General features: G+C 35.9%; 1 protein-coding gene across 2 annotated transcripts in view; it reads right to left on the reverse strand.

Moving 5' to 3' along the window:
- Positions 1-286: 286 nt before the first annotated feature.
- DTWD2 (DTW domain containing 2) overlaps positions 287-13,788 on the reverse strand; it is a 93,900-nt gene continuing 80,398 nt past the window's right edge. Inside the window, exons 5-6 of one of the 2 annotated variants that reach the window (XM_063320868.1) lie at positions 5,195-5,323; positions 313-1,644 (exon numbers count right to left, since the gene is read on the reverse strand). In XM_063320868.1, coding sequence (XP_063176938.1) covers positions 1,474-1,644; positions 5,195-5,323 — 300 coding nt within the window. In that variant the 3' untranslated portion in view covers positions 313-1,473. Of the gene's footprint in view, positions 1,645-5,194; positions 5,324-13,788 lie in introns of both variants that reach the window. The other variant, XM_063320869.1, reaches the window with a different exon arrangement.

Below are 13,788 nucleotides of genomic sequence, written 5' to 3' on the forward strand. Positions count from 1 at the left end.
TCTAGACCAGGGGAAGAGAAAAGGGTTATGCAAACTTTGCTAATATAGCCAGACAATTAAATTGTTAATCCATGCCTAAACAAAAGGCCACTATTAGCTTGGGGTTAACTAAAACTTCTTAGCTAATCTCTGACCTAATTTTGACCTCTCTTGTCAAGTGTAGAAATGCTCTCAGTTAATATATTGGTTAGCTGAGTTTACACCCACCACTTCTGTAGTTTCTTGCCTTGCAGGTCATAAATTAAAGACAAAGTATCTTTTTCTAAGACTAATTAGTACCCAATTAGCTCCATGTTGTTACCTAGAGTAGAACCTATAATAAAAACAAACGTTAAGCATTTTAATCTGTTTCATGAAGGAGGCAATTATGAACACGAAGAAAGGAACATCAAAACCTTTATTTCTTTTTTTTTTCCCCTCCAGATCATAAAACATTACTTCACAAAGCTTGTAAAAATATCCAATTCTTCTGCTTCTAGTGATTTCCATTAGAAAGAGGTACAGTTATAACACTGCTAGAAGAGAAGAACTCATTAAAGAACACCAGTAGATGTAAAAAATCTGCAATCACGTTAGTAGGTTGTATCCAGACATAGTAATTTGTCATTGCATCATACTTCTTACAGAGCTGTTTACATTGGGCTCGTTTAATTTCTGTTTTATCATAACCATTGTATCTCAGGGTATAGGTATGACGTATCCATATCCATAAAATGTTCCCTTCTGCGGAAGAGTAGTTTTCGCTTAAGTAAAAGAAAAGCACCTGAGTTATAATTCCAAAAATCATTTCTCTACATTCACTTTTTTTTTTAAGTCAGAGTGTTCTGGTTCTGGTAAAAACATATGCGGGCTTAGTTTAAAAATTAAGTCTGAGAGACAAACTAAACCTGACTGCATTGTAAAATGTATATAAATTTATGAAAAGGAATTCTAATAATGTAAGAAATAAAAATCTCAAAGTTAAAAAGAACTATACAAATAGCATGCCTTATGTTCATCTGAGCTAAGTAATATAGGAATTACAGTTTGAAAACCTACTGTAATTAGATACTAAAGTCAAAATGCTCAGCAGAAATTCAATATACTTCTAAATGGTGAAGTCTTACCGTTCCATCACATTCATATTCTTTTTTTTCATACTGATAAAAGCTTCTCCGAAGTAAATTTATCCAGTCATATTGAGGATCATAGTTGCCACTGAAGAGATAACATAACTCTAAATTATGCTCAGAATTTTCTTCTTTTCTATAGGAAATGAGAATGGTCTTCTGTCATCTGAACAAAGGCACCTGGCCTACTGCAAAAATGAAAAAGCTTGTCCATTACTGTTTGTAACATTGGTAGATAAACTCTTGCCTATGAAGGGCCTAAAAGTTGTTTTATTACAGTACAGTCAGCTGTTTGGATCAAATCCAGATTCATATTCATTTGCTAGCTGCAAATAAATCCCACTGTACTGTCAGTACAGTTTTCTTATATTTTAACATTATTAACCAAAAGCTCCATTCTTCTGAGTTTGCGCTTATTCTTTGGCATTGGCTTGTCATATAAGCCATTTTTGAGAAGATGCTCCTTGCTGTGATGGATCTGGGCACCATGCTGAAGCTGGAAAGAGCACAAAGCTTGAAGTGGACGGAGTATAGTCTGCAGAGAGATGAAGGGGTGGGGGGAGACAAAAACGCAACCTTTTAGTAAGCTATGTTAGACACATAAATTATTCCAGGGTTTGTATTCAAGGTCTACTTAAAAATGCTGATAAACTATAATTTGGATGATAAATGCTGATAAAATACAACCTTTGGAGACACAGAGGGCACAGATGAATAAGAAATATACTAAAAAGAAGCCACATAGCAGACATAACCTCATAGCACATAGCCACACATACACCCACCTGCCTGCTGTTGTCTCTTACTCCGTCCTTGGACCTACTCAATCCTGACTTCACCCCCAGCTACATTACTGTAAGTTACAGCTTTAACTTGACCTTAGCAATGGAGTACAATTAGTTACTGTGGCTCAGTCAACAAGCTATAATAAAATAAGTAAAAATAGCTAAACTATTTGCGCTTGCATGAAAATACCTCGAGGCAGGATTTTAGAAAGAGAGGAAGGACTCATGATCACGGCAGCTGGACTGCTATCCTGGAGACTGGACTGTATCCCTATTTCTGCCCAGTGATATTATGTAGGACTAATAAAGCCACACAAACCAAATTTATCTCAAATGGCTCCTAATTGTAGGTTCTTCATTTTCTGGCTGCCTGACTCAGTATCACAGGCCTTACGTGCAGATGTGTAAAGCAATCACGGATGTAACTGCAGTCAGCAGGAGATGAGTTTCTACCAAGTGAAATGTGACTCTTCTGAGCACACAGGAAAATCAAGTGACTTCTACTGGACATCAAACTAAGTGCCCATTTTTAATTTCCATGACTCTCAACTTCTATTCACCATTTTATACGCTGGACATAGCACTCACTTAATTCAGAGATGGTATAAAAAAATGCACAAATGTTTATGAAGCTCTTGGCTATTGCAACGTTTGAGAAACTGGTAATTTTTTTCTTTGTAAAGTAGGCTGGGCCAATTCTGAGTGGTAGAGATGAAACAGAATACAGGTCTGGGAATTGTAGATGCTAACAAAACACTTACCCTGGACTTGAATAAGACAGAAATCCTAAAGAAAGAAAAATACACTAATGTTCTCCTAGCACACCAAAGGTAAAAGTAAATATACAAACCCCACTTTAATTTCAGTTTTTCTAATTTTTCATGGGATTAACTTCTATAATAAATAAGTACCTTCTTTTAACATAAAAGTGTATGACAGCTGCACTGTCATAAAAGATACACAAGTTTCTAGAAAAGTTTCTTTACGCAGAGTTCCTTTCTGAGCCATGTTTTCATGTTTGGCCACACACTTTGTCCCATTCTGGTTCAAAATGCAATTGATTTCATGTCTAGTGTCACAGAAGCAGACACAGGGGTGACTCTACACTACGCCAACTGCAGAAGGAATTTTTAACCTGGGAACTGTTTTTAGTAGGTGGAGGTCAGACGCCAAAATATTCATTATCTGATGGAGAGGGATATGAGCACCCCAGGGTAGACACTAGAATGTAGTGAATACATGGATGAGCTTTAAATCTCTTTTCACAAACCCTTCTGTACTACATTCTGGGCACCCAACCAGATTGCAGACCTGGGTCTATGGTGCAAAGCTACTCCTAGGTCTTTTTCGAAAGGCTTATTAAATTGGTATCACTAATGTCAGCAACAAAAGATTAAGAACGACATTATCTTAATAACCTCTTCCATCACAGACTACTGGGATCACAACTTGCAAGGAAAAGGCTAATGCCCAATTAGTATTCTTTGACCTGGGATAAACTTAAATTCAAGAACTCTTAAGTCCCAAATTCCTCCAATGACACGTAAGAGTTGTGAGCTGGCTGGCAGGAAGACATAACCCAGAGGGTCGCATTCCACGGCTGCACGAGTGCGGGAGGTCAGTGGGACAGGCTTACAAAAGCATTTTATCTTCAAGCTAGCTGTAAGGAGGTATTCAGATAATCTCTGCCATCTACTTTTTGCAGAAAGCAACTCGCTACTTTCCATCCAGTAGTATATGCAATTGCTTGTCTCAAACTGGATCAACTTTGGAGTTTTTGAGAGTCAAGGTGACCTTGCTGTGCTTTCACTTCAGAGGAACATTTAAAAATGCTGATCTATTAATGGTTATTTGACTCTAGTAAACATTCCAAGATCAATACATGCTAAAAAGGAAATTAATTCTACCTAACTGCTAACTAAATGAAAGTTTTTAGAGTCTAGGACCAGTTATTTTCAATGACATTTTCAGGACCAGTTATTTTAAATACAGATTTTAACTGAAGAAGTTAACCATAAATTTAAAGGTAGTTAGAAACACTTTGTACAATTTAGTATAATTCATGTCCCTGGTACACAGACTATGTTTTGAAGATTTGCAATAAGAAATGTCAAGTGAACTTAGAATAACATCACAGGAAGAGATAACTACAACAGTGCAACTCTGCACTATTTGCCCAGCAATATACACAGTTGTACTTCTATTTATTTTGGGCTAAATCCACAACTGTCATCTCTACAGATTTTTATTCCACGTTGTGGCAAGCACAGCATGTATTTGGTGCCTTATGAACCAACTTTTAAAAAAAAAAATTAATGTACAGGTGAAGAGAATCTGAGTCACTCATATTTAGAATTACAGAGAGAAGCGTACAAGAAAGTAGTACAGGATGAAAGAATGTGATGGGAAAGAAGAATGAGGTAGGATGAAAGAAGAAACTGGAAGACACTAGGACTGCTGAGTTAAAATGCATAAAAAGTACAAGAGAGAAATAGTGAACAGAAAAGACAAATGGAAAAAAGAGGGAAGAAAAGCTAGATTGAGTACAGCAAAAATCTCAAATCCTGAGGCAAATGAACCTGAAGACTGTACAGTGAAAAATTGTAAAAGTGCAAGAAAACACTACAGAACTAAAGAAAAGGAAGAGGGAAAAAAAAAAAAAAGAAAAATTGAGGACATGGGTTAGGAAGGTAGCAGTTGGCTTCAATAACCAATCTATTACCTCATACACAAATGGGCTACCACAGTAAAACACTCTGTAAGATAAGTAGTCTGTATTCAGCCTTGACAGACATTGCAGCACCAAAAGTACTAACTGATACTTTAAACGTCATCAAAGCAAGATTTTTGACCCTGAATTTTACCCAGGTTTATCCTCAGACAAGTCTTTGTGGCAAAAGAGCCAATCTAATTCCATTATGGGGTAGAACAAAAAATACCATACTAGAATTTAACACACTGAAAAGAGGACAGCAAAACAATTATTCAAGATCTTTGTAATGTAACAAGTACCTTCAGCAATCTGACAGCAATGTTGAATAAAGAATAGGAAAACTATAGAGACTTTGGGAACATGACAAGAAAGAGTCACAGTAGTTTGGACATACTAGAGATAATAAATACCTGAAGAAAAAGAGTTTCTATTGGTACATTCCTGTTTTAGCTTGCTATGCAGCAAAACCAGTACAATGTCATTAAGATTTTGACTGTCAAATGTGACGTTAATAGCTAAGTACCTTTGCTGCACCTCTACTATTCACTATTCCTAAAAGAAAAACTCAGGTGTTTAAAGTTACGTACCTCTTGTATACTCTTATTTTTTTCCATGATAGTAAGAGCAACAGCTGCACATTCAAGTGTAGACAGACAGGTGTTTGTTGGCTGTGTACGAATTACATATTGACTTGAAATGTTGGTTTTTAACTGCACCTGAAAAATAGCACACTCTACTAAAATAAACAATAGCAAACAAGATACTTCTTTCCTACACTAACCAAAACACAGCCCCTTCCCCTCTGTGGTCAGTTGCCTTTTAACCTTTCTGGTGTTTTGTCTCCCAGTAGCCAAAGACTTTATGCTACTGTTAAGCATAATACTATCATACTCCTTGAGTCACCATCAGAGGTAAGAACCGCACATTAGTTACTGTACAAACACATAAAGAAAATACAATTGTTTGTAAGAGAAAGACTGAGTGAAATTTTAGCAAGCAATTTCAGTTGCCGTAGACATCCTACAACAAAAATAAAATTATTCACCTATGCTTGTTTTATTGCACACTCTAAACACACTCATGATCGTATACAATGTAAAATGACTGTATAATCACTGACATTATTCATCTTGGTTAAATATTATTTGTTAAATTCTGAATGAAAGGCTTAGAAACTACATTTATTCACATAATGTATTAGGTCACTGATTAGAAATATTTGCTTACCTAAATCATGTTTGAAAATGATTTATTGCCTCTGTATCAAGTGATAACCACTCTATACTATCTCACAAATTAAAGGTTTTTAAGAAAAATAAATTTGATTCAACCACTACACCGCCTGTTTTACCAGCTCCAGAAGTTTTTACTGAGTTTATAAAAAGCAGTTGAAACATCACAGAATTTACATTAGACTTTGTGTGAAAATTCAGATTTTATTCCTTTATTCCTAAAATTTTCATCTCTACATATGTTTAAAATACAATTTGCCAAACAAGTTAATGTTTTAGCAACATTGTCATTATCCTTAACCAAAAATTGTCAGTTCCTTTTCCAAAAAATTGTAGTACAGTACAGTAAACCCTAAGGAATTATTATAAAAGAGCAAGTCAATTTCCTTTTTTTTTTTTAATCTCATCCCAACAATTGTCTTTTGTTTTTTCTTCTTCTCAAAAAAATAAGTGATTGTTCCCCATGGCCATCATAATATTGCTCCCATTCTGCTTGCCAGTGGTTTTTCAGTATTCCTCACTTCAGTATTTTCCTTCTTCACTTTTCCCATTTTTGCTTTTATTTGTAATGCTTCATTTTCCTTCATCTCTTTTACATGTAATCACCCACTCTTAAATGTTCCAGAGACCTCATAAAAGGGAAGCTGCAAGCTGCTGAAGAAATGTGAATGAATAAGGTCAGATTCCAATGCTTTCTCTGACCCCAATGTAATGGGAATTAAAAATAAACAAATAAAAAGAAGAAGCACAAAAGATGAAGAAAGCCACTCTGGAAAGGACAAAGAAGTTAGCTATAAAAGCTCAATATACTCAAATAAAGAAAAGGAAAGAAAAGTGTACCTTTGTGACAGAAGGTCCTAGCTTGTTTATCAAAGGAAACCTTTTTTTTTTTTAAATGCTGGTTTTGTTATTGGGTAGGTTTGAAGGACCAAAACATGCACATTTCAGAATGTTTTAAAAGTTTCCAGGAAGGATTGTTTAGATAGTTTGGAGAGATCACTTTGAACAGCCAAAGAATACATCCTTGGGTTAAGAAATTGAGAAGATGAATGCATGTTAGTTATGTAAAGAATACAGCATACTAGCATTATCATTTTTTCATTATACAAAAGTACATTTGTATTCTTTCCACAACTGTAATACTGGAGGTGTCATTTTAATTAAATCATTTTAAAATCACATCTTCCAAAATCCATTTTGCCCCCTTCAGTGAAGATCAATGCTTTTGTTATTTTAAGGCTGCTTACCATAATAACTACCTGGAATGCAATGTATTTTTAAACAGGTTATAAAATTACCAACTGTTAATTAAACTGAAAACACACTAGTGGTCTCAAAGCCCATATATATGTGTCTTTCCTAAACATACTTACTATTCTTAGATATTTGAAAGTAATGGTTACAGGTGATGGTAACAGAGTTATTTCCTGCAACTTCAATGGTCATCTCCACTTCAAACTCATTTTCCTTTTCTGTGGCTATTCAGCATATTTCTGTAAATTAATTGGCACAATGTATGACAAATTACTCAATGAATGCCTTTTACTTACTATTACTATAAAGTTGAACCTGATATTTTATATTTAAAGCCAAAATAGTTGAAGTAGTTGGTTACTCCAAGTCTGCAAACTGAGGGTCCTTAGTCTCTAGCTCTGTACTCTGACTGTCAAAAGAAAAGAATTTATACCTCACACCTCATTAGCAGATTATGCTTGCTATTACACTATACTGGAAGCCTATCATACAATCTTGAATTTTTAGTCATACTGTAGAATTTTTTATCTACTGAAGGATGTTAACAGTTACTCGGATACTCAACAGCAAATTCAGTCCACGTGCTGGGGAACAGATCCAGGGCAGATTCAAGAATGAAGCTAGCAGATACATACTAGCCTTTATCAACTACCTTTTTCAATTTGGTATTGAAAAATCAAAAAAGAATAAATTGATTTAGGAGAGAAAATGTAGAATTTGGACATCAGTGTATGTAATGAACTGCAAAAGAAAACTAAAAGGAAATTAGCATTTTCATTTGTTGTTCCTCAAGGTTTGCTCTGGTTTTACGCTCCCTTTACTGGGACCATGTATAGATCTCCATCACGACACAGTAGGAAGGCTAGAGCTTTTAGTTCCTACTTAGAAATTCCTAGATAGGTATTCAAAAACAGGGTAAACTCAGTCCACTGTTTCTGCAGCATGTACCCTGAGCAGCAGAGCAGGCACATACCCACACCCCTCAACAGCTGACAGCCACATTCTTCACAGAATCTCCCTACAGAGGCTGGAAGAAACCACCTCATGGACTACCTGCACTGCACTTGGCTTCCCCTTCCTTGGACATAGACACCAGCGCCTTAAGGCTTTATTTTTTTTTTTGGTAGGAGTTGGGAATAATTCTATCTGCTGGTTTCTATACTTCAATTCTTGGGGCTCATGCGGATAAGCTTTTAAGATCATCAGCATTCCAGAGCAAAGAAAATTATTCATGATTGCAAGACAACTCCTATGGAAGAAAAGCTGCCTGCACTATGTCTTACACTAGAGGCAAAGAGACTGTAAGTGCAGCTCTCAAACAGCTGACAATGTATAAAAGGGAAACTTTCTAACAGCTACAACAGCAGCAACCAAATGTCTTCTTCCCCGGGAAGAGTTAGAGAGGATGGAAACAAGTGGTCCCTATCCATTTTTCTGGCACAATGACACATTTACTGGGATAAGATGAAAACACTACAGACAGACAGTGCAGTGGTGGAGATCAGAGGAAGAATACCTGACCAGCACAACTCCCTGCCACAGTTTGTCTCTCAGGCTCCTTTCAACAAACATGCATTTCACCCTACTCTTTACTCCAGAGTGGCACAGTATCTAAATAAGCGATCCTTAGTCACCTGAAATACCGTCAGGGTAGCCTTCGTCTAGCACAAATTGGGTAGACTCACCAAATGACTGATCAGAAAATAGGTATGCTCACTGAATGAATAAAACACAAAATGAGGAGCTCCACCACCTTAGAGCATAAACTGAATAGTAAAACAAAGCCAAAACAATATAGAAACCAAAACAAATTAATATAGTTAATACATATTTCAGACATGCGAAGAACACCTTGAAAAGAAATTGCCTAGATATATGAAATATTTACTGTTCTCAAACATGATTGGGCAGAAGGACAACTTCTTTCATTTTCAGCCAACAGGTCTAAAACTTGCCTTGACTTTTGTGGAGTTAATAGTTTCAGGTAGGGTATTGCACCAGTCTCATCAAAGCTTCTGCACTACCTAAATGGATTAATTCTTCTGTCATCTGCATATCTCAAATCCAGCTGAACAAGCTTAATTCAAAATTAAGGAAATGTTCCTCCACAGTTAATGTAAACAAAATCAGATCACACAACCCTTACATTACACTTCAAAAACTCAGAACAAGTATATATAAATATCCTATTTAAGTACATTTCAAAACAACAATCATGGTATTTTATAAACACTTCTCCATAAAATGGTAAAGATACCATGTTACAACTACTTACTTTTTTAGCTGTCAATTTGCAAATCATATGCACACTTCAGAATAATTTCAGTTACTAACAAAACACAGCAATGTCAAGCTGAAAAACAGCAGCCTATTTAACACCACTCACCAAAATAAACAATAGCATAAGACAGAAGACGGAAACTACCTCAACCAATTCAAACTAGAGAGGAACTTAGATAAGCTGAATGCAATTACTCCCTGGAATTTAGCCAAGAGACTGAAACTAGCGTATCTATTCTCTTTATAAGTGCAAGGGAGTTTGGGGGCTTAGTTTCCAAGCCATCAGAAGCATGAAGCAACACATACAACCAAGTTTCATTTCCATGTGTAACTCAAGACACAGGGTTTCCAAAAACCTGAATGCCAGCAATTCTATAAAACAGTTACATTAACAAATAAACGCCGACTTCTCTGTCAGCGCACCACCCTTTGAGCCTTTAGCATTTACAAATTATTTGAACCACAGTGAAAATAGTGAGCATTCTTCAGTATTTCTCAGGGCTGAGTTCTTTGGAGATGCCCCAGGTAAGTGATGACCTGACCTCGCGGATCCTGTTCAGCTGCTCAGAACTAATGGAAGCAAAAGTGTTGCCTTGATGGGGTCAAAGACCTGCTGTTTGAAATTTTAAAAATTTAAGTCAGTAAAGACAGGCAAGTATATTCTGCTCTTATTTTAAATAATAGGGCTGGAGCTCTTGCAGGAAGCTCTAAGTGCCATCCTCAGTCCTCTCCTTAATGTCAATATCCTCGTCATTTCACCTTTTCTTTGCCGATTTCTTGAACATTACTTTTACTAGCTTTACTCTCCAAATAGAATCCACAATTCAGAAAACAGTGCATCCCCCAGAACACAGAAAGCCTATAAAGTTAGTACACCAGTCTCTCAGGGCACACTCAACAATGCTTGGTTTTGACTGTCCTGTTTTTTGCAGTTAGACTACAGGCACCTCAAAACAGGCAGAGAAACAACATATCCTTCAGTGGCTTTTATGAAAAACCTAGTATTTATTTTAAGATCCCCTTCTCTTTTACTTACGTTGATAGTGTCCTTATAAAATCTGAATTTCTGTTTGGGAATTAATTTGCTCAACTCTGGGAGAATGAAGTAAGCAGGTATCATCCATCATCCTGCTTAACACAGGCAGTTGTTATTGTTCATACATACTGCTACTTTAATAAATATCTTCCAGAAAAAATACCATACGCCATTTTTTTAGAGGAACTCAAAAAGCAGAAGAAAACCCAGAAACAGTACAACCACATCCTGCCACCTTATCCATCATTCTAGAAACTAAGAGGCAATTGCTTTTAAAGTGCTGAAGAGGAAGAGCATTCCGTCTGCTACTGTACAAACAATCTCAGACAGAAAAGGGTGTAAGCATGGGAAAGCTCTTTCACTCAGTACCAGTTGGCACAAGCACCTTTTACCTGTAAGCCAAAACAAACTATTTTCCATCTCTTATAGAAATTTCATGCCATTAAATAAAATCACCGTTGTGACAGAGAAGATAGTGTGAGTAAATTAGTCTCAGCATGCTACTGAAATTTAAATCAAGAATATAAATAAGTTATTTTGTTCAAAATCTTCGCTTTAATTTAAAGTGACATCTTAAGAGCACTCTGTTTCTAAATACTGGAGGGAATAACTGCCATGCAACTGTCACAAATGGATTGCCTGAAAAAGTACATAGATGTCAAAACAACCCCTGTCCAGTTTGCATGGCTTTTGACTGAATATTTAAGCATATCCATGACATTCCTGTGTATGTTCCATGTAAAATGGTGAAACAAATCACAGATTTTATTGTGATTTTCAGGTAGAATTCAAGAAATTTGTTCAATTTCTACAAAATGACAGGGCAGTTTGCACATTGTCTTTGACAATTTCCAATGAACCCAAAGAGAAAGTCTTTGGGTATCCCACAAACCCTTCCACTCAGGCAATTCATGGCATCAGGTGAGACTCCAGTCTTATCCCTACAACAATCCTCAGGGTATCTCATTGCTGCTGCGATGGTTACTGTGGTAAACATGTAATGCTCTGTCTTTGCAAGAGAAGCACAATTACTTCTGCTGAACAGCGGCTGTGTGCAGGTCCTCCCCACTCACACTCCTTTCAGACTGTGCAGAAGAACCTGTATTTGGAGCTGCAACTCAGATTAGCCCTTTCACAGGTCAAAACCAGAATCCTTCTTACACCCTTATAAAATGCAACTGTGTAAGAGCAGTACCCAAAATTTCTTTCATCAAATACAGCCTTAATGTATGAAAATACATTAAACTTCTATGCACTTTCAAGAATGCCTTTTCTTTGCTTCTGGAACCAAAACAATTTAAGAACCAGAATTTATTGCTGTGGGGTATTACATGCTAAAGATAAATGGTCCAGAAGAAATCAGTAGAGCTACTCGCTGAACAACTTAATGCTCATCATCTGAATATAATCCTACGCAATGTCTCTTTGTTCCATGACTATGTCAAATGACACCTCTTTTCATTACGCCACCTCTGTATTTCATAACGTCTCTTTCCTGCTACAGTATAAACAAGTTTGAAAGAAAATAAATATCCTGTAATTTGATATATAGAAAAATATTTGAGAATGCTACAAGTACATTCTGGGAAAAAAATATTGTTTAGTGTTTCACAATATTCTGACCTTTCTTTTAAAATATCTTTTTAATAAGGATGATTCAGATTGTACAGAGTATTTCTCTACTGTGACTGTGTTCCTTGCTTTTATTTTTAGACGTAGTTGATTGACAAAAAGAGAAATTAAATTGCAAAAGGAATGTGACCTTCACAGACAGAGATTCTTACATCACATTCCTACAGAAATATTTTTTGGGGGGAAAAAAAGAAAAGAAAAAAAGAAGAAATTTGGTAAAAAACACCCACAAGTATATGCAGCACTTTCTCCATCCTAGATGTTACAAACGTAGGTTTTAGAGTGCTCCTACAGTGCTTCACCCGAATTTTTCAATAGACATTCCTTCCCAAGAGCTGGGCAAAGAAGCGATAAACATAAAATGAAATACTGCATTTAAAGAGTAAATCAGAATAAACACAAAGCTCTTACGATCATACAAGATACCTTTACATTTTCACATGTAAAGAACCGTGGTAAATGAATCAGGGCAGAAAAAACACTGTAAACAAAAAACATTTCCGACAGCATCATTTATCTGCGGAAGGCAAGTTTCTCACACAGCAGCCTTCCCACATTGTAATTGTAGATTGTGTAAAGACTGAATAATTTCATACTTAAACATGAAACTTCCATTTAAGAAACAGTCAAAAAAATTGCAAGCTAAATACCTACTAAAATTAAAAAATAGCAACCAAAATAGATACTTCACTTTTCTAAATATATCTGTAATCTAATCTATACGTCTGTATTGATCACCTTTACATTATACTGTATGAAGTTAAGGCAAAATTCAGGTTCCAAAACACAATTTTTCTTGCAGGAGAACCTGTTAATTCAAAATACTTAGTAAGAGTATGCAGATTCTTTTGAGAAAGTCCAACAACTACATAATAATTCCTTAGGCTATGCATTTCTCTCTTTAATGTACTATGAAATCAAAGATCCACACAAAAAACATGGAATAGTTTGCAGTGGCCTCCCTAGCACTTCATTTGTTTTATAAAACTATTTACAACAGGTCCTTCTTCTGCCTATGCAATCATTTCTGAAGTGTTACCAGGAACCTATTGTCAAAATTTTTGTAAGAACTCAAATTTCTAGCATCTTCTCAAAGATGCTAAGAGAATTCAACAGTTTAGCACTTGTCACAACTTCCAAAGTCAAATAAAATTGTCTCCTCTTTAGATTGTCAGATAAGGTAACAGAAACACCTGCAAACTTTAGTAGTTTAGAAGTATCACCAAAGTAAACGCTGTTTTTGAAAGTTTCAGATGCTTATGCACATCTGCATATTTTGAATCCTTAATGTTACATTCAATACGGAAGGTGCAAAATTACAGAATCACAATATTTCAAACCACTTCCTATGACCTTTGTCATCACTTACACCACACACAGAAAATGTACAGTATGAAATAAGTGTACACCCCAAAAGAAGTTTGGAAAATAAATCTATGCCTACCTTAGAACCTCTTTTTCAAAGAAGAAAACAGGATATTCTTAAACAAATGAGGTGTAAACAGAAGTAAATATTAAAAAAGTAAGTAATCTCTTCAGTATTGCTGAAGATTATTTCTGCAGAAAGTATCTAACTTACTAGCTAAGTAACATGAGCTTTTACATTAATGAAAATCTTCATCAGTAGAAATTATCTAAAACTGCACTTTATCGGGTGTGGAGACCAGGCTGCTGACAGTGACAGATAAGTATCAGCCTCCAGTGCTGGAAGGAGATTGAAGGAAGTTTGTATGCACACCTGCTGCTT

Source organism: Chroicocephalus ridibundus, chromosome Z (genome assembly GCF_963924245.1).
Source record: "Chroicocephalus ridibundus chromosome Z, bChrRid1.1, whole genome shotgun sequence".
Taxonomy (NCBI): domain Eukaryota; kingdom Metazoa; phylum Chordata; class Aves; order Charadriiformes; family Laridae; genus Chroicocephalus; species Chroicocephalus ridibundus.